At 38.7% G+C, this 22,845-nt stretch overlaps 1 protein-coding gene across 1 annotated transcript in view; it reads right to left on the bottom strand.

Annotated features, from left to right (window-relative positions):
* Positions 1-22,845, bottom strand: part of LOC135363152 (alpha-mannosidase 2-like) — a 154,734-nt gene that overhangs the window by 110,718 nt on the left and 21,171 nt on the right. The window contains exon 4 of the mRNA XM_064583843.1: positions 13,549-13,720. Within this exon, the coding sequence (XP_064439913.1) occupies positions 13,549-13,720 (172 nt within the window). The remainder of the gene's footprint in view (positions 1-13,548; positions 13,721-22,845) is intronic.

The following is a 22,845-nucleotide window of genomic DNA, read 5'->3' as shown; positions in this document are numbered from 1 at the left end:
CCCCAAACTTTCCTTTTATAACATTTATCACAAAACTTAATTACACACTATATGTTTACTGTCTTTCTCCCTCCATAGACTGTAAGCTCCGTGAGGGCAGGAGTCACACCTAGTTTCCTCACCATTTAACACTCAGGGTTCCTATTAAAAAGGATACCAATAACTCAAAAGACAAGTGAACAAAGAATATGCAGCATATATTTCAGAAATGATGGCCTCCCAAAAATGAAAAGAAATTTAGCCTCACTCATAAGGAAATGCAAATTAAAACTTCAAGATGTCACTTTTATTTATCATATTGGAAAGATCAAAAAGTTGTGTAACATACTATGAGGTCAAAGATGTATGGAAATCGGTATTGTTACACATTTCTGGCAGTAACTATCAAATTGTAAAATGCATATACACTTTTATACATGTTCATTCAAATTAAGTCAAAAAATAAAGTATAAAAATAAACAGAAGCATTATACACACTAAATATAAAGATACATTCCATGCATTCACAAAAGACCAGAAATAAAACTACATGGTCACCCACTGGGAAGAGTCAAAAAATAGATTTTTATACTGTCTTTAAAAAGAAGGGCTCTTCTTTCCTGAAAGGTTCTCCAAGATATATTAAGATTGAAAAGCATGGTACAATATCCATTAGGATGGAAATTAGATTAAAAAAAAAACAGCAAATAGGTGTCAAGGATGCAGAGCTATTGAACATTGTGGGTGGCAATGTAAAGGGGTACAGTTGCTGTGGAAAACATGAGGGGTCCTGCAAAAATTCAAACATAGAATTACTACATATCCAGCAATTCCACTTCTGGATATACACACAAAAGAATTAAAAGCTGGGACTTGAACAGATATTTGAACACCTATGTTCACAGCAGTATTATTCACAATAGCCAAAAGATAGAAACAACCCAAATGTCCAATGATGGATGAATGGATAAGTAAAATGTGGTATATTCATGCAATAAAATATCATTATTCAGCCTTAAAAAAGGAAGGGAATTCTGATACATGCTTCAGCATGGATGAACCCTGAAGACTTTGTGCTAAGTGAAATCAAAGCAAGACATGTATTATTCTATTCATATGAGGTACCTAAAGTAGTCAAACTTACAGAAACGGAAAGTAGAATGGTGATGCCAGAGGCAGGACGGGGAAGGTGAGTGGCAAGTTATTGTGTAACAGGTACGGTTACAGTTTGAGATCATGAAAAAGTTCTAGAGACAGATGATAGTTATGACTGCACAGCAATGTGAATGTACTTAATGCAATAAAATGGTACAAATAAAATCAGTAAGATGCTAAGTTTTACGTTATGAATATTTTACAATAAAAAAAGACTCATTCAGAAAAAGATCAGCACAATGTGCGTGCCATGCTATCATTTGCATAATAAACATGTATTTGCACACAGGTATATGTACATATGTTTTCCTGTATATCTATAATAGAGTTCACAGCAGCTGCATTCTGTGGGAAGAACTAGATGGCAAAGAGACAAGAGTGGTTCATCTCTTACCTTTCACTGTGTACCCTTTATACACTTGGGACTTACATTAACACATTAATTAAATGAAAAATTTTTTCTAAACTATAAATATTATACCAATTTCTCCTAAACATTGAAAACTAACATAGCTATAGCATAAAATAATCATGAAATGTTATTTAAGAATATTTCCAATATTAGATGGCTCAATTAATCTTTTTTTTTTTTAAGATTTTATTGATGTGAGCGAGAGAGAGAGAAGGGGGGTAGAGAGCATGAGCGGGGGAAGAGGGAGAGGGAGAGGGAGAAGCAGACTCCCCACTGAGCAGGAAGCCTGACACGGGCCCAGGACCCTGGGATCATGACCCGAGGCGAAGGCAGATGCTTAACTGACTGAGCCACCCAAGGACCCCCATTTCTGTTAAGTTTTAATAAGAGGATATTCTTTATGCAAACTGGTGCAGTTTGCATAACAGTATGGAGTATCCTCAAAAAGTTAAAAATAGGACTACCCTACAACCCAGCACTGCACTAGGCATTTACCCAAAGGATACAAAAATACTAATTCAAAGGGATACATGTACCCCAAAGTTTACAGCACTATTATCAACAACAGCCAAATTATGGAAAGACCCTAAATGTCCATTGACTAATGGATAAAGCCGTCATATATATATGTATATATATACATAATGGAATATTAGCCATAAAAAATAATGAAATCTTGCCATTTGCAATGACGAGGATAGAGTCAGAGCGTATCATGCTAAGCGAAGTAAGTTAGAGAAAGACAAATATGACACGATTTCACTCATGTGTGGAATTTAAGACACAAAACAAAACAAATGATCATGGGAGGGGGAAGAGAGAGAGGCAAACCAAGAACGAGACTCTTAACTATAGAGAATAAACTGCTGGTTACCAGAGGGGAGGAGGGTGGAGGGATGGGTGAAATAAGTGATGGGGATTAAGAAATGCACTTGTGATGAGCACTCTGTGTTGCACGTAAGTGTTGAACCATTATATTGCGCACCTGAAACTAATATTACAGTGTATGTTAACTGGAATTTAAACAAAAACTTAAGAAAAAAGAAAACAAGGGTGCCTGGGTGGCTCAGTTGGTTAAGCGACTGCCTTCGGCTCAGGTCATGATCCTGGAGTCCCTGGATCGAGTCCCGCATCGGGCTCCCTGCTCGGCGGGGAGTCTGCTTCTCCCTCTGACCCTCCCCCCTCTCATGTGCTCTCTGTCTCTCTCATTCTCTCTGTCTCAAATAAATAAATAAAATCTTTAAGAAAAAAGAAAAGAAAAAAAAAGAGGATCGTCTTTAAATATTTCACTGTATAGGGAATATTACTTCATTCTATCATTTTCCAAAACAAATTAATAAAATGCTCATTCATAATGAATCAAAATATATATGAGATTAAAGAATAAAATTCAAAAATTTATTCACTATCTTGCTATAAATGCATAAGGGGTTATGGTAGGCACAGTTTTTGACCAACTTCTTTTACTTAATACTATACCAATGCACACCTTTCCATGTTAATAAACAGACCTATCATCATGTTTATGGCTGTACTGTATTTAAAGGACTTTTGAGATATCAACACACAATACACGTGTGTTTGGTTTGATCAGTTTTGACAAGTGTTTATACCCCTGTAATCACCACCAAAAACAAGATATGGACTATTTCCATTAACTCAGAGAGTTCCTTCATGCCCCTTTCCAATTATCTCCCGCCTCAATTGCTCCAAAAAAGAAAGACATTCTTACTTCATTTCTATCATAATAGATAGGTTTAGCTACTCTTAGACTTCATCAAGTAAAATTACACAATATTTATTATTCTGTCAGGCTTTTTTTGCTTAACACGTTTATTAGATTCATCCATCTTACCATGTATTTCAGTAATTCATTCTTTTTCACTGCTGAGCAGTAATTCCACTGCACGAATATGCCTTTTTTCATCTATTATCTTGCTGATGGACATTTGAACTGTTTCCAGTGTGAAATCACCATGAAAATGTCTAAACAAGTCCTTTTGTGAGCATGTTTTTATTTCTCTTAGGTAAATTCCTAGCAGGGGGCTCCTAGGTCTCATTATGTATGTGTTACTTTGGAAAACTTTGGTGGCTTTTCAGAAAGCAATTGTCCCATTTTATATCCCCACTAGCAATATGAGAGTTCCAGTTGCTGCACATTCTTGTCAACTCTTGGTGTTGTCAGGCTTTTTGATTGTAGCTATTCTAAAGGGTTTGGGATAGAATCTTGTAGTAGTTATAATCTGCATCTCCTTGATGACCAGACATTAACCAGCCCGAGCACACACACCTTCCTCCTCACTGCTGAAGCCTCATAAACTTCTTCTGGGTGTTTGAACATGCCAAGCTCTTGCTAATAATCCCTGGCCCATAATCACAATTCTGCTCTCATAACCTGGAATTCCTTCCCCACCCCCTACGTAACTGGCTAATTATAACCCCTTTCAGGTTTCAGCCTGAATACCACCTGCTTCAGGAAGCCTCCCAAGACACCCTTCTTGCTTCCATAGAAGCAAACACTTTATTGTGATACTAAGTTTTTTTCCCTTATTTTCTTATTTTATTTATTTTTATTTTTTATTTTATTATGTTATGTTAATCACCAAAATTACATCATTAGTTTTTGATGTAGTGTTCCATGATTCATTGTTTGCATGTAACACCCGGTGCTCCATTTAGTACGTGCCCTCTTTAATACCCATCACCAGGCTAACACATCCCCCCACCCCCCTCCCCTCTAGAACCCTCAGTTTGTTTCTCAGAGTCCATAGTCTCTCATGGTTCATCTCCCCCTACGGTTTCCCCCCTTCATTTTTCCCTTCCTGCTTTTTTTTTTTAAAACATACAATGTATTATTTGTTAGAGGTACAGCTCTGTGATTCAACAGTCTTACACAATTCACAGCACTCACCATAGCACATACATCCCCAATGTCTATCACCCAGCCACTCCATCCATCCCACCCCCCACTACTCCAGCAACCCTCAGTTTGTTTCCTGAGATTAAGAATTCCTCATATCAGTGAGATCATATAATTATCTTTCTCTGATTGACTTATTTCGCTTAGCATAATACCCTCCAGTTCCATCCACGTCATTGCGAATGGCAAGATCTCATTCCTTTTGATGGCTGCATAATATTCCATTGTATATATATATATACACCACTTCTTTATCCATTCATCTGTCGATGGACATCTTGGCTCTTGCCACAGTTTGGCTATTGTGGACACTGCTGCTATAAACACTGGGGTGCACGTACCCCTTTGGATCCCTACATTCGTATCTTTGGGGTAAATACCCAACAGTGCAATTGCTGGGTCATAAGGCAGCTCTATTTTCAACTTTTTGAGGAACCTCCATACTGTTTTCCAGAGTGGCTGCACCAGCTTGCATTCCCACCAACACTGTAGGAGGGTTCCCCTTTCTCCGCATCCCTGCCAACATCTGTCATTTCCTGACTTGTTAATTTTAGCCATTCTGACTGGTGTGAGGTGGTATCTCATTGAGGTTTTGATTTGGATTTCCCTGCTGCCAAGCAATGTTGAGCATTTTTTCATGTGTCTGTTGGCCATCTGGATATCTTCTTTGGAAAAATGTCTGTTCATGTCTTCTGCCCATTTCTTGACTGGATCCATTTGTTCTTTGGGTGTTGAGTTTGATAAGTTCTTTATACATTTTGGATACTAGCCCTTTATCTGATATGTCATTTGCAAATATCTTTTCCCATTCTGTTGGTTGTCTTTTGGTTTTGTTGACTGTTTCTTTTGCTACTATCAGGTCTGTCTTCCTCATCTCCTGTATCCCCGGAGTCTAGCACAGTATTTGTTGAATGAATGATGGAGTAAATAAGGGAAGGCTTCAGAAATAAGGTAATATTTCAGCTGAGTCTTGAAAAATAAATAAGACTGAGATTATCCATTGCACAAAAGGAAAAAAAAAAATTCTAAGCTCAAGTCATGGGCAAATTCCTAAACAAGAAATAACATGTGTCTGAGGACACCCACGCAGCTCAGCAGGGCTAAGAATAGACTGTGAGGCAGGAAGTGATCAGAGGGAAGGATGGACAAGTAGGGAGGAATCAGAGCAAGAGCCAGTGTGTGCCAGACAAGAGATGGGTCTGTACCTTTTGACACTGAAGCATCACTGAAGTGTTTTAAAGTCAAGAAGTGACATGGACAGAATGATACATTAGAAACCTAACTCTGTGGGAGGAATGGAGGACACCTGGAAGAGACAGAGCTAGACACAGGAAGACCAGCTGGAGGTTTTCATAATAGCAGGAAACACAGAGTAATGGGCCTGGAACTGGGGTCCAGAGCACAGAAATACTAAAGAGGAGTAAGTGACAAGGCTTAGGGGACTAACTGGATTTGGCCTGAATGGCAGATGGAAAAGGCAGAGTACACAATACTTAACAGCACTGATTCTGGGGCCAGGCTGCCTGGCTCTGGTCTTCATGACCTATTCACTAGCTGGAGAATCTTAGGTGCGTTCCTTTACACCCCTGCCTCAGTTTCCTCATAAGGAAACTCAACTCATCTTAACTCCTAAGAAAGCTATAGGACTGACTGGATAAATACATGTAAGTGCTTACAACATGCCTGGTATACGTTAAGCACTCAGGAAGTGTTAGCTGTTACTATTGTCATTAAATAGGGAAAAAAGAAGTTGAGGTTGGCACTCTAGATCTGGAAGCAGCCCAAACACCTAGTAATTAAAATAACAGTGTGGATGAGCCTGCAGGATGAAGAGGAGAAGCAAGGGGTACGACCCCACAGGCGAGAAAGGGACATGGAGGAAGTGAGCAGAGGAGGAAACTGAGGGGATGAAAAAGGCATGCTCAGCAAGGCAGGAAGAGAAACAGGAGACAAACAGCTCTGGGTCAGAGAAGACAAGAAAGAAAGAATTTCAAGGACAGTGAAGTGGTCAGTGTTGACGCTGCAAAGAAAGCCTTCAGGGGGACGGCGCCAACATCCAGTGGATGGAGCAGCTGAGAAGTCCCTCGTGGCTTGTGCCAGTATCCGTGAGGTAGACAGAAGCCAGCAGCCGGAGTGGCTGAGGGGTGGCAGCTGCACAAAGCTGCCTCATTGGAAATAAACTGGGAGTGGAGGAAGTGGGGTGAAATACGTACTTCTTCAAATACACATACGCTGCTGCTTCAACTATGAGAACTGAGATTATTTTAGACACCGGCGAATTGCTTTGATTCCTTTGATTAAATGCTATGTATCTTTAGCCTCTAAACTCAACCCAAATCTGCAATTTGCTCTGAACATCACAAGACACACTGTAACTTCTTATTGCTCTGCAAATTTCACAGCAGCCTTCGGTCAAGTACCGTAAAATTTGACCTGTATAAAATGTATAATAAATTAACCTGTATGAGAACTTTAAAAGTACATTTTTATAGTGAAACCTGAAATGCACATCAATAAGTTTGGATTTGTATTATTTAAGAAAGTGATCTCAACCATTTCTCTGATTTCTTTTTTTTTTTTTTTAAGATTTCATTTATTTATTTGACAGAGAGATAGAGAGAGAGCACAAGTAGGCAGAGTGGCAGGCAGAGGGAGAGGGAGAAGCAGGCTCTCCACTGAGCAGGGAGCCCGACGTGGGGCTCGATCCCAGGACCCCAGGATCATGACCTGAGCCGAAGGCAGCCGCTTAACGAACTGAGCCACCCAGGTGCCCCCATTTCTCTGATTTCAATAAGCAAACAGATAGTTAAGAAAATAGGGTACAAGGTTCACTTAAATATAAACCTAGGAAAAAAGATGTAAGAGAATGACAGATTAGAAATTTTCCATTCTTGGGGCACCTGAGTGTCTCAGTCTGTTAAACATCTGCCTTCAGCTCAGTCATGATCCTGGGGTCCTGGGATCAAGTCCCACATTGGGCTCCCTGCTCAACGGGGAGCCTGCTTCTCCCTCTCCTTCTGCCCCTTCCCCCTTCCAGCTAGTGCTCTCTCTCTCATGCATGCGCTCTCTCTCAAACAAATAATCTTAAAAAAAAAAAAAAAAAAGATCGTGCATTCTTGGCAAAGCAATGAAACCCAGCAATGTGTTGAAGATAAAATATTTTCATTAACCATCACTTCAATAACCATTCACTGATGATACCTTTCCTCCCCACACACATATGAAGCCTTATTCCATACCAAAATGTCCACACAGAAGCTGGTCAAGACTTCGGTGAACACAAACTGTTCTAGGTTCCAACAACTCATTAAGCTTCTTCACTGAACACCAGTCTCAACAGCAAGAGCACATGCACCGTAAAAACTGTTTCAGTGTCTCAGTGCCCAGAGGGAAAAAAATAAGTATGTAATATGCTGGGTGCTAGTCAAAAGAAATGCTAAGGTTAATGTTTCAGCTGCTTGATTCTGAATAAGGATTCACATTTTGATGTATTATAAACATCATGCAGTATTTAACTGCATTTAGCTGAAGAATATTCAAATATGAAGCCTAAAAAGTAAAAAGAATGTTAACATCCTAGTCATTTTCAAAAATAAAACAAGCCTAGACAGAAAATGTGTTGATTATTTAATGGGAGGAAGTTTCTTTTAAATCCACTGGATATGTGTTACAAGTAGGCACCATGACTATAATTGATTAAATTACTTTGAATCACACACACACACACACACACACACACACACAAAAGGCTAGATGTTGTTTGCATGGATCTCCCTTTAGTTAACTAGATTCTCATTTTTAAAAGCTTATAGAGCTGAAGACTGCTGCCACAGGGGGTGAGAATCAAACAAGTCACTGCTAGAATAGATTATGGGGATCATTTGAGTTATGTTTCTGTTAAGTTCCCACAATCAATTGGTATTCTTCAGGGACAATAAAAGCTTACATGGAACTCTGCTGGAATTAACAGGTTCTATTCTGCAATAGATAGCTTGCAAATTTAGGTACAGACATAGAATCCATAGACTCATCTTCAAAAAGGAAAAAATAAGCCACTGCATAAGCATTATACTAGCAGTCAAAAAAATTCTATCAGTTAACACCACTTAGTACAAGCTCAGAATTTTAAATACTGAAAGCACACCTGTACATCTATTAATTTTTCCCCAAAACATACATTTAGGCAAGAAATACTAAGAATGTTATGTTTAAGTAAGTAGGGGAAAAAATGCTATGACCCTAATTCCACAGATAAATGTAATAAGTGAATAAAAGTGTATGATGATGCCAAGAAGGGAGAAAACTCTGACAAAGCTTGACCAGAAACAAAACTCATTTGCCTTAACTTTGCTATAAAAAACAATGTTTTCTTTGGGACTCCTAGGTGGCTCAATCAGTTAAGCGTCTGACTTTGGTTCAGGTCATGATCTCAGGGTTCTGGGATTGAGCTTGTCAGGCTCCCCACTCAGCAGAGGGGTCTGCTTGTCCCTCTCCCTCTGCCCCTCCATTTGTGCTCTATCTCTCCCTCAAATAAATATAAAATCTTAAAACAAAACAAAACAAAAAGAACAAACAAACAAAAACAATATTTTCTTCAAGCAAAATGGTATCATCAAGATCAGGCCTATATTCCAGAATATTTCCCACTGCCAAAATAGCATCTGTCAAAAGAAGTTTAAGACAATGAATTGAGCATTAGATTCTCATTTGTATTCCCACTCCTTACCACATCTTACCATTTTCTATCCTTAATCTTAGGTTGAATCCCATGAAATTGCTATTTTTGTACATCAAAAATGGTGAAATACCGGCAATTTCATACAGCTCAACATAAGTAAAATGGCCAACAGAGCAGAAAAAGAGAGAGAGATATGCACCCAGCTAGAATAAGGAGAAGGGGACTATCCTCATGCTATAAAATTGGCGGTGGTTCTGACAGATACTACATAGATGAAACTAAAATAATTCAAGTACTAACTTGCCATCATCCTACAAGAAAAATCAACATGGAGTCTCAAATCATAAAGAGAAATGACTCTGAGAGATTTGGGCAACAGCCCCTAATTTGGAGGGCCAAGGACTGAAGCAAAGCTGTATCTTGGGACAGACACTAATCACTATCTCCATACTTCAACCTGAGGGCTCTTTGAGAGCTCATCCTACAGAGAAGCCTCTCAACCCCAAGGTCCTTACTGCTGCAGAGGGTAGCTCCCTAATGCAGCCATCCTGGGAGGAAACAAGCATGGCCTCACCTTACGAAAAGCAGCAGGCAGCAAGCCCACTTTCCTTCGGAGGTAGCTGGACTCTAGTCTCCTATACTCTTGTGAAGCAGGACCTTCAGACAGGCCAAAGCTCTTACTTGGCTTACACGTCACAAAAGAGAAAGCTGAATGGAGAAAGCTAATCCTGGCCTCCGCAGCTTCACCCAGCAGAGAACAAACACTTCATAAATCTCCCCATCTTCCCACAGCCCCAGCTACTCTCTTCCCCTCGTCCTTTTCATGACAGGGACACATTCTCCAGCTGCTGGGTCCCTGATGCTCATGCAATCTTTCAGAATCCAGCTCTCCAACAAAGGATCTGAGGGGAAATAGATCAGCTAGCTTTCTTGTTTGCCAACAACACCTGCCGACTCCAGAGAGGAAATGCACTGGGAGACTCTCCTGGACACACAAAACTGAGGACTACAAGTCCAAGCTTAACGAAGGGCTAGAAGAAAATGAGAGGACATGCTACAGGGATCACAGGGACCATGTCCCAGGACAGGAAGAGTCTTATGAACGCACCAGGGCTGTGAGGGATGACCTGCAACCTTCCCTCTACGTCTGCCTCCCTTGCTTCCTTTTGTCCACCCTCGTTTCACTTTCTAACGACTCAGAATGCTGGGCAGTAATACACTGATTAGCCGAGCTCAGGTCATAGCTGGCCTGTCTGACCTGAGGCAGGAAGATGGAGGATCTGACATGTGTGAGAGGCCATTTCCCAAAAGGAAACCAGGGGGAATGGACGCTGGCCAGTCAATATGAACTAACACCCACAACAAGGAAACAAAGTATTTAGTTAGAACAGGAAGGAATTGAGGCCAGTTACACTCTCTGTTTTGGGACAAATTCTAGGTGTATATACATCTGTTATTGTTCAAGGATGAATAAAAAGGACAAAAATACTTGGACTTACAGGGTACCATATAAAGAATGCAGAACTGAGGGGTAAAAAACAAACAAGCAAACAAAAACAGTTAAAACCAAAGCCAGAAAAGAACATGTTTCATACCCTCAAAGAACTGAATCTGAAGTGGGGGAAAAAAAGAACCCTTAAGAAAAATCTTTAAGAAAATCTTTAAAACCCTTAAGAAAAATCTCCCAAACACAGTAAATATAACAAAGAAATCAAAAATGCATGTGGAAAAGTGAGACTCAATAACTAGAAAATTTAATCCCCAGAGAAAATAAAAACAGTATATAGTAAGGGCAGAACACATAAGCCGAAGATATGTTTGAATTGACAGATGGAAAGTTTAATAATAAGTTATACCTAGATACACGGTCAAAATTTAGAATTTCATGGATAAAATTTTAAAAATCCTAAAAATGTCTGAGCGGGGAAGTGGAGGGGAAGGTTATCTTCACTGAAGCAATACATTAAAAAGCTTTTTTAAGAAAGAAAGCATATATTTTACAGTTAAATTCTTTTATTAAAAGAAAAAAAAAAGGATGACTTCGGAACTAAAGTTCTACACTGAGTGTCCAAGAGAAAGACTCAAAGTGACAAAAACTAAAATAACAAGAGCTTTTAATATTTATTAAGGACTTAAAATATGCCAGGCATTGGGCTAAGCATTTATTTGTATTCATTCAATCTTCATAAAAACCAAAGAAAATAGGTCCCAATATTATCCTCACTAGACAAAGAAAATGAGACACAGAGAGGTTAGATAATTTGCCCAAAGTTCACACAATAGATGGGAGTTGCCAGAATTTGAACCCAGGTAGCCTCATTCCAGGGCCTAACCATTTGAACTACTGTTCTAAATGAATTCCCTCTAATGTAAAAAGGGCACAGAGATCAGGCAAATCCAAACAAACTACAAGTGAGTGGTAGTTATAGTAATTTTAGTTATTAAAAGGAGAAAAGATAATTATTTGTCAGTGGTGAGAGTTAGAATTTATGATCAAGAAAAAGAAATACTCAGCTCACGAGTGTCCAAACCTCGTCGCTCTTGCCCCATTGGAGATATCCATTGGGGCAGTTGCAGAATGCATGACCGAATGAGCTAGTAAGCAAAGATCGGGCACAGACCCTTATGTACTAAATTTAAAAAGTAATAAAATCCCTAAAAATAAAAGGGAGCTGACAGGGGAACAGTGGCAAAAAAAATAGGTATAGTCATTTCTGCTATAAATGCTTGTTTCAAAAAAATTTATTCCAAAGTGAATGATTATATCAGGGAGCAAATTTTGTATTGCTTAAGTGAAATTTTGTCCCTGAGAAACAGAAGTGAAGAAGGCAGAAAACTGCACCCAGTTGAACCCAGCCACGTAGGGATACACAAGACACACACACACACACACACACACACACACACACACACACCCTCCAAGGTCTACCAGTTACTTCAACTCACTGTCTGTGTTCACAATCATCCACATATGCCAAAAAACTTCCTGTCAGATTTCAGATAACCCACTTTCTACCATTTTGCACTAACTCAAAATCTGTACTCTTTCTGACATCCACGTCTACAAGTATAAACTTCAGGTCTTTTATTGTAGCATTTATGTTATTTCTAACCACCTAACATACATAAATCTCTACCAGCATCTTTATTAGGTTCCCATCTCTTCTGTGTGTGTGCGTGCGTGTGTGTGTGTATCACTAGCAAAGTTTTTGAATGCTGTGCCCTATCAAGGAAAAAAAAAAGTCTGATAGATAATGATGGAAAACCAAATCCCTCCAAATTATCTTTAAATTAGTTTGTGTCAATTTCCATCAAAATCCTTTTCTTTTTTGATACGGTAGGAAGAATTTAACAAATTAATTCTAAAGCTCCTTGGGAAAATTAAGTGGTCACTCATTAAAAGAATTTTTCAGCAAAGAAAGACAAAGGGAGATTTAAATTGCCCATTAATGAAACAGATCTTAAAGCCACGGCAATCAGAGTCAAGCAGAAAAGTCCATGAAAGAGGTCAGAAAACCCAGAAATCAATGCATATTTAAATACAACAAAGATGGCACTTCAAATAAGTAGGAAAAAAACCAGACAATTTACATCTTAGGGCAGCAGCAGAGCACAGCATGGGAGGGAAGAGCCTGTGGGGCTGGACAGGCGGCCCCGGATGGCATGCCAGCGAGGCGCGTCCCAGCTGGGTGACCCCGGACAACCAGTGTCTTTATCTGTAAAACGAGGACAGTCATTGTACCTACTTCACAGGACTGCTGCGAGGATTATCAGTTATCATTTGTGAAGTGCTCAGAACAGGCATTAAAACAGTAAGTGCTATATGTGTGATATTAAATAAATAAAAGAAAGCAATTCATGCTATGATAATCCTTAAACTCTTGGGAGCAGAAGGGAGGGACACATAGGGAACAGATTCTCTCATCATACCACACTGAGAAAATATGCAACATTATCAGTAATCAAAAATCCAAATTAAAATATTTCAACCATCGAATTGGTCAAAGTTTTAGAAAAAAATTATACTGGTGGCCAACTAGGCAGAGACATTGGTACAATTCTATATGGAAGATAGAGAATACTCTGAAACAATCTTTCCAAGGGTCACTTTGATTATATGCTTCAAAAACCATTTAAAATATTAAGCCCCTTTGACCTAATAATTCAATCTCCGGGACAAAGTTGGAACATAAGGACTTCAACAGAAAAGTTTCAAGTCACTTTTTCAGAGATGAACTAGAATCAGGGAAAAAAGGATGTGAAGAAATATTTTAGTTTCAGATATAAGGCTAAGAATTTTTACCTTCTAAAAATCCAAGTCTTGTTTCACTGTATAATTAATGTTTAATATTACCAAATTGCAAAAACAAAAAAAACAAACAAAAAAACAGTTTTAAAACAAACCTTTTAACAGCATCCTTCTTCGGCTTATCTATAGTATCCCACCACTTTGAAAGGTAAGAAATCTCAGACCACATAAATTTTCTCCGTGAGTCTTCTTTCAGCTTGATGACCATGTTATTAAAAATATACCGAGTCATCTCTCTAAAGTAGTCATCAAAAGTCTTCAACCAACCTAAATCAAGACACAAATATACAACAAAGGTCTGATTCATATGTCTGATTTCAACTCAGTCACATTCCATTGCATCACCTTTGGATACCCTTAGATGTTTCATTCATATTAAGACACATTTAAAAATTTCAGAAATGTTTCAAGTGGTGAAATTCCATTTCAATGGATACGAAACTCAAAAAGTCACTAATGACAAAACACTCTGAAAACTGCACAAATTCAGATAGAAATGAGGGAAAAAATGAGAAAAATGACCTGAGGCCCAAAAGCATTTATTTATGCTTAGTAATTATAGTATTGAATTCAATTATTTATAATTTATCTCTAATTTAAGGAATTTGCTTTAATTCTAAAAATCTGAACAGCGTTAACAAGCTGGCAGTACTACTTACTCATAATGTAATGAAAACTGTATCCCTTCATACCACATCTGAAACTCCCTACCCATTTTAGTAAGTTAAATTAAGAAAAAGAAAAGTATAAACTATATCTAAAAGTCAGCAGCAAAGCAGTAAGGTAATTAATAGCACTATTATGAATACAGAGAAGTAGAATTCTGCCAAGAACGGGCATTAGTTTCCAAAGGCTGTAAATTATTCCATTTTTTGGAAGCACAAATTGACACTAATCAAACAACACAAGTGTATACATGTATGTCAAGTCTTTTTCAAAAGAAAATTGTAGATACTGAGGACTTAGTTCTCAGACTTTTCTCAAATATCCTGGAAGTTTTATCTAAAGATATTTGCAATTTCACTCTAAAGAAACATCTTTTTATAAGATTCTATTTATTTGACAGAGAGAGAGAAAGAGAGCACAAGCAGGGGGAGTGGCAGGCAGAGGGAGAAGCAGACGCCCCGCTGAACAGGGAGCCTGACACGGGACTCGAATCCAGGACCCTGGGATCATGACCTGAGCTGAAGGCAGACGCTTAACTGACTGAGCCACCCAGGTGCCCCATCCCTATAAAGAAACATTTTTAACAAGACCCATAGGTCCAAGCATAGCCCTATCTGGCAGAGCATTAAAGCAACATGATGAGCTGCTGAGGCAAAATCATACCCAGCTATCTATTGGCCACGTGGACCTTCCAAAGAACAACCTCTTATCCATGAAATCTTATAGAGAGATAGGAGTTTCTATACAACCAGGCTAAACTACTGCTCTATTTTTTCCAAACCTCAAACATGTGGGGAGACTAAACTATTAAGGGGTCAACTGGTTAGTTCTTTTGTTTATAATTAATATCTGAAATATACTGTAATAGCTGGAAGATAATAAAATGTGCTAGGGCAGAGAAGACAATGCAACTATTTTGACAATGTAAATATGAGCTTCTGAAAAGGGCACTGACACTCTGTATTTCTCCCTTTTGCTTTAACTAAAATCTATTCATTCATTCCATAGTTATTTAGTGAGCATGTACAAAGCGACAGGTATGAAGCCAGAAGCCAAAGAGGAATTCAGTGTAAAATATTCTTTACGAGGACTTTCTTGATCTGGGACACCTTTAAGTTATTTTTAAAGTCACCAAAGAATACTACATGGATAGTTTAACTTTTCCATGTTTAAATAAAAAGCCTATCTATATAGAAAATTCAAAGATAGCTCATGAAATAGTGGTTTGCAAAGAATCCCATCTTGCTTGGCAAAGGTACAAACTTGGGACTCCTGCCCCAGACCGCAAAGCCAAGATCCACATCTGGATTCCCAAGGACAAGCAAAGAAAAGCCAACCTACCCCTAGCATGCTCCAACTCGCTGCTAATGCTGACCATGCCAACATCCAAGACAAAAAAAACATCAAGTGCTCAGACCAGAGTCCAGGATATAACACAGGACTTGATAAATGTTAGTTGCTATTATTATTATCACCTTCATCAGTCTTTAATGGACCCTTCCCCATCTCTACAATCAAAACAGGTAAAAGAGGAAATAAAAGATATTTCTAACAACTAAATTTTGAAAAGGGCACATTTATTTAAAACATTTAAATAAACTGTTCCACATCTTAAACATATTGGTAACCCAAAACTTTGGTTTGCAAAGAATTCATTCTATGCCCCTATTAAGGGCTGAATTGTGTCCCCTCAAAATTCCTATGTTGAAATCCTAAACCTCAATACCTCAGAATGCAACTGTATCTGGAGACAGGGTCTTTCAAGAGGTGATTAAGGTATAATAAGGTCATGAAGGTGGGCCCTAATCCAATATGTCCTTACAAGAAAAAGCAATTAGGACACAGACATACACAGAGGGAAGACCATGCGAAGACAGGGGGCTATCTGCAAGCCAAGATGAGAGGCCTTCAGAAGAAACCAACACTGCTGACACCTTGATTTTGGACTTGCAGCTTCCATAACTGTAAGGAAATAAATTTCTGTTGCTTAAGCCACCCAGTCTGTAGTACTTTGGGATGGCAACCCTAGCAAACTAATTTAGCCCTAGAAAAAATCAGGGTTATTACCATCCGAAAAACAAAGATTGCACTGTGGGGAGAATTTATTTTACCAAGGACCATTATAATATTTAATTTAACATGTATCTACCTCCATATTGCAAGACTGAGCTAAAATCAAATGTTTGGAAGTGACCTCTCCTTCTGCATCATGCTCTTATTATACATGTGCAGTGAGGACCATGTAAATTCCTGAAATGGCTCTGTGCAAATTATTGTCTTTAAGACATCACACATAGGTGTTTTACCTAAATTTTAACAAAGGTCAAAACTAAGCCCTAATTATTTGGCTATTAACTCAATAAAAGAAAAGAGCTATTAACAATGGAATGACTCCAAAATTAATTTAATAATAAAACTCTAGTAATCTAGCATAGAAAGCAAATTTAGAAGAAACTGTCTTTATGAAGCTGAATAAGTAACAGGTTTTTTTTTTTTTCTTTTTTAAGTACAATTACTTGTTTTCATCAGTTATAATTTGTTATTAGCTAAGACCCTTTCAAAGAATAGTTTATCATAGGAGTTTTCATAAAGAAATCACAGTGACTGATTAATCCATGTTGCCTTCAACACTTCATTTGCCCTTCAACAATCATGCAGAAAATATGTCAAAGATATTTACGTGAGCCAAAATACATGCTGAGATGTCAACTTAAAAGCCTTCCATAAAACTCATCTATAATAGATACTAATATCACTAAAATATAACACAATTAATGAAGAATGAACTAAAAGATAGCCTCTTGCAGCTTTCAATATTGAGTAATATAACAGTAAATTAGCTTTTATTGCTCTTATACAATAATCAAGTATTCCCTTTTACACTGAATTGGCTCTTTCTTTTCCTCAATTACTGTAAAACTACAATTGTATATTAACATAAGACCAATCAGAAAGACAGTATTTTATGAAAAGTTGTATGGGATGATTTTTTGTGACATAAAATTATATTCCTACCTCTGGATTTAATAATCCTAGGACATTGAGTTGCAAACTGATTTACTTAAGTGGTCAATTCACAGCCTTTTTCTTTCCCTTGAATACACTTGGAAATTGAACCAGGGCTAGAATAGCACGAAGAATACATTTCCATTTACTCTTTTTCCCCTCTAACAACACTTCAACCCATAAAACAGCTAGTCACCATTTTTAAGTAAGTGGGGAAATATCTAAAACAAAGAATACATAATTAGAAGTTCTTTAAAGCAGGCATAACTCCAAGTTTGCTATCACTATTTTATCATAAAAAATTTTAAGTTTTAAAATATAAAGCCTAATAAAGTTGACAACCCAATGCTTATTTTTAATGCTTGTGAACAATTAAGCACCTCGTAATTGTTCACTGACAAAACACTATTTTTTAAAATTTGACTCTTGATCTTGCTTCAAAATCTAAAGACTTTGTGGCACTCTGATCCTCTCAAGGAACACTCAGTTTTATTTGGTTCAAGAGCATACACAGCACCAATTTAGCACTTGGGCAAGGGGATCCCTTCCTGAGCCCTGGTCACTTGAGGGATCTTCCTATTTGTCCTCTGACCATATTCTTTTCACACAATAAATTCCCAAAGCAAAGAACCTGCCCACCCAGAGCCTGCCCTGACTTGCCCTGACCTGCCCTTCTGAGTACCAGGGCCCAGAAATCTGTGTTCAAACAGCCTCAAGCCAGTTTCTAGAGCCCACCAAGGGCCTTCTATAGGTTTTTCTATAGGGAAGTCGACCTGCAGGTGGTAACCTCCCTAGCCTGAGCAATGGGCAGGGGGAATGCAGTTTGCAGGGGTGTGGGAAGAGTGCTGGAGTGTCTGCAAAGGAGGGCCTGGTTTAGGACAGGGCCATTTCTGGGAGACAGGGCTGGGCTACTATAGGCTGGCTCTTCCCACATGCACCAACACATTCCAGTAGAGAACTGGAGCCTGATCGATCTCAACCCACACATGGCCTTCCTGATAATGGTGCTATTTCTCAAGGCAGGATGAAAAGACCTATCCTTATTTAGCAATGTATCAGTTTGATTTATAACTTTTAAATGTTTATACAAAGGGCCTGAGGACCTCCAGGTATTTCTGCCCCAATTCCTACAAATTTGAGAACCTATAACCCGAACTTCAAAGCATTGAATTCTCATGAAGCCAGCACCTAGTATGAAGCCTACACCATCAAGAATTCAGTAAGTATGTGATAGATGAATGAAATGCACGGCCAAAAGGATAGGGGAAAAAAGGTATATGAAATATAAATACAAATTTATTACTCCAACTGGAAATGAAACCAAAAGGAAAAGACATTGCACACATACACAATTAGCTCTAATGCATTCATTGTCTGTTCTGATGCTAACCTAATAATCTTTGGTCATTATCTCTTAAGGTTCTATTTTATATTTAAAAAAGCTCTGTCAGCCCTAAGATAATTTAAAACACACATCCTCTCGGGGGCGCCTGGGTGGCTCAGTTTGTTAAGCGACTGCCTTCGGCTCAGGTCATGATCCTGGAGTCCCGGGATCGAGTCCCGCATCGGACTCCCTGCTCAGCGCGAGTCTGCTTCTCCCTCTCCCGCTCCCCCCTGTTGTGCTCTTTCTCTCTCTCATTCTCTCTCTCTCAAATAAATAAATAAAATCTTTAAAAAATAAATAAAAATAAATAAAAAATAAATAAATAAAACACACATCCCCTCAAATCATTGCTACACTGTTGTGATTTTAACTGCTACAATAATGATTTTTTTAATGGCTACATTTATTCTACTCAAAGTTAAATAGGTACTGAATGTTAAGAGAGCATAGTAAATTTTGAATCAAAAATAATTATATCCAGATAATAAACATGTAAAAACTATAACTTAAGCTTCAGGTTACTTCTGTTTTAACATAATAGTCTCAAATTAAGAAACAAATATAAAGGTTTATAAAATAAGAAAGCTTCTTTATTTTAGTAATGAAGTTATTGTCTATCAACATATGATCAACAGGTTTCTTCCATCACTTGTCAAATCCTTCCATAGTTGACTGCAATAGCCACTCTTACACTTAAGGTATCACGCACCATCTTAACTGGTATTATCATAACTCAAATCCGCTGCTGATTAATTTTAATTCCAACATTTCCATTATAAGTCAAGCTTGTTTCCCCCTGCCCTGATAAACTGTGAAAGAGTTTTCACCAACGTCTTGTTCCAGTTTATTCATTCAAACACAAACCAAGCCTCTAATAAGGCAAAGCAATAAAGCTAATCAATGAAAACAGATTCCACAGTGGAAATATGAGCGAAATGCCGTGGGAATATAGAAGTGGTGGATTCCTACCAGGAGGACAGAAGAGAGATTCTTAGAATAGCCATCATCTGGATAGAGGAAAAAGGTGGTAGTTCCCAAACAGAAGGAAGAGCATGTGGAAAACACACAAAACCACAAAGGTCTGTGTCAGTTTCAGGGAGAAGGCAGGTGGGTATGGCTGCGTGGCAGCTTACACGCTGGGAGTACAGAGAGCAATAAAAACAGAAGTGGGGGTCAGATCACCGAAAATCTTCTAAACTGTTTTTGGTTCTTGCTGAAAATCTAGGAGGAAGGAAGTTAAGGTCTTTTGATCTGTGCTTTCAAAAATGAGTGTTCTGTGAGTGTAAAGGATAGACGAAGATGGTAAAGTAGAAAACAGGAAATGAGGCCACTGCAAAAATTCTGCTGGAAAACGTTTATGACACCAAGGAGGCAAAATGAAGAGAAGATGCTAACTTACTGAAGCTCCCGAGAGACGAGAGAGAGACTCAAAGATGAAGCTGAGGTTTTCCAAAGACCTGTGAGTCTTTGGAAACCTAGAAGCCTGCTGAATCCTATAAATGCTTCTGAACTCAGGTTTCCAGAATCACCTCACCTTTTTCCCAGGTGATTCAGTGTCATCTAATAGTTTTCAAAGCATATCAGCTTCACGTCCACGAAGCTGTTTGAGATACAGCACTTTTTGAACCCGTGTAAGATGCCCTCACTGGAAATTCTATCCCACACCACGGAAGCCATCTGCATTACCGTTAGGACAGCTGGGGTTTTGTTCACCCTGCAGCTGTATGTATAATGTCCAATTGTGACCCCTTACTATATTGCTTTTCTAAATGCCCTTTAAAAGACCTGCATACCTCGATATTTAACACCTGCCATTGTGAGATCAACCTCCACAATAATTTCTAAATCTGGGCTAAAGTTACTTCCCTCCCTTGTTAAGGACTCCATCCATGAGCATCAATTCACACTGAGTAGGACACTTTAGGCCTACTACGTCTTCCCCAAACAGGGCTTAGTGGTCTGAAAAAATGAAAAGTGTCTATAATATGAAAGAAACCATTAGAAGTAAAAGTAAAAGTGACTTCCTTCGAGGAGTTACTCTTAGGATATGAGGCTATTTAGCCTTACGGTCAGGGCAAATGTGGGGCAAATTATCAGTTTCTAAAAGAAACTATTTAAAAGCTGGAAAATACTGCTTCTAAATGACTTGCTAATTGTAAAATATGCAGCAATGAGGAAAACCACTCACCATCTCATGTACTCAAGTAGTATTTAAGGACAGGAACATCCATTTCAATAAGGATAGACCAGAAGGAAAAAAGGATGAGAAACAGTGTGGTGAGGTGTCTACTTTTGCAAGATAGTTCATAAAATGTTTTATATGATTAATCATACTAAAGTGGATGGCATCTAACACGGAAACACTTAGAAGACCTTCTTCCTAGAAGCTCTGCCTGTGGTTTCAGAAGTATTACCTTCCAGAAACAATATTAAATAGTGGTTACAAGTCCGAGTCCAGAGCTTGGGTTCAAGCCCAGCCCTGCCACCAACACATTACTTGGACTCTCTTCTGCCTCAGTTTTCTCATCTGTGACATAAGGGTAATAATAGGACTTTTGTCATAAAGTGGCTGAGAGCAGTAATGGATTTAATACGTGAAGAGAACAGTGCCTGAAACAGTAAAGTCTCATAAGCAGTAGCAATTATTTGTATAACTGGCACATCGGTGAGCTCTGAAGCACCCAGACTGGACAGACAGACAAAAGTAACCGAAACAGGAGGGTGGGGACATGTCTGATGATCACCCACATCTCTAGGTGCTACTTGATGTATATGCTCCTAAGGAATGCAGTCCAGTGAGAGCCGCAACGATCAGCACTCTCCCCCTGAAAAAGAACCTCAATACACCAATTTGAGAGATCGCTTAAAACGATAATTCTAAAGTGCTGTGTAAACATTTAACTCTTAATGCCAGTGTTTTCTTAATTAAGATTGCCAGATAAAATACAGGATGCCAAGTTAAATTTGAATTTCAGATAAATAATGAATAAATGTTTACTGTGTGTTCCATATGATATTTGGAACACACACTAAAAAAATTATCGTTTATTGGAAATGTAAACTTAACTTACATTTTTCTTTATAAAGTTAAATCTGACAACTCAAGGGGCTCCTGGATGGAAAAGTCGGTGAAGCATCGGACTCTTGGTTTTGGCTCAGGTCATGATCTCAGGGTCCTGAGAGATCAAGCCCTGAGTCAGGATCTGCGCTCAGCGGGGATTCGGCTTGGGGTTTTCTCTCTCTCCCTCTGCCCCTCCCCCTGCTCGAGCACTCTCTCAAATAAATAAATAAAATCTTTTTTTATAAAGATTTTATTTATTTATTTGAGAGAGAGAATGAGAGAGAGCAAATGAGAGGGGGGAGGGTCGGAGGGAGAAGCAGACCCCCTGCCGAGCAGGAAGCCCGATGCGGGACTCGATCCTGGGACTCCAGGATCATGACCTGAGCCGAAGGCAGTCGCTTAACCAACTGAGCCACCCAGGCGCCCACAAATAAAATCTTTAAAAAAAAAAAATCTGGCAATTCTATTAACAACCCAAGGTTCAGATAAATGTGTCAAATTAGTTAACGCCCATAAAGCAAGCAAATCACTTGAACTAAATAAAATATCTTGAGAAGCAGCATGGTAAGTAGAAAGAACAGAGATCTCAGAATTAGGCAAATCTGAGCTTTAATTCGCCATCCTGTGCCAATTTATAACTGATGGATCTCGAAGACATTAGTATACCGACCCTAGCCTCACTGTCTTCACCTGGTAAATGGGGTTTAATTTACCAGTTTTAAGGGTTGCAGAATGGATTACATGAAGCAACACACACTTAACACTCCCCTGATACAAGACAGGCAATGAATACCAGTTCTCACTCAGTTCTTCCTCATGCATTTTAGCTCCAGAAACTCAAATTTCCCATCACAGTGGCCAAAACCGAAGAACTCATTTTATCCCTCAATTATTAAACAGAACAAAGTGCTCCGCAAACTGTGCCCACAAACACATGGCCCTCTCCTGACCATCTCCTTCCACTCAGCAGGTTCCTTTGGCAGATGGACTTGCAAGTCTCCCCTGCTTTCACCCACTGGGTGTTACCCAACTATGGCTGACCAGAACTCTTTTCTTCTGATTGTGCTGAACAATACATGAGCAGAAAACCTTTAAAATAATGCCACACTGCGATTTCCTCACGTTTTTGTTCTCTCTCGCTTTTTTTTTTTTTTTTTTTTTTTTAAGAAAAAGGGCACACAGGGGCACCTACATGGTTCAGACGATTAAGGGTGACTCTTAATTTTGGCTCAGGTTGTGATCTCGGGGTCGTGAGACTGAGCCCCAAGTCTGGCT

This window comes from Mirounga angustirostris, unplaced genomic scaffold (assembly GCF_029215605.1).
Source record: "Mirounga angustirostris isolate CCGP_5_RB_7025 unplaced genomic scaffold, mMirAng1.0.hap1 SCAF_35, whole genome shotgun sequence".
In the NCBI taxonomy this organism is placed as follows: Eukaryota; Metazoa; Chordata; class Mammalia; order Carnivora; family Phocidae; genus Mirounga; species Mirounga angustirostris.
Note: the sequence above shows the minus strand (reverse complement) of the source record. Positions and strands in the feature narration are given on the sequence as shown.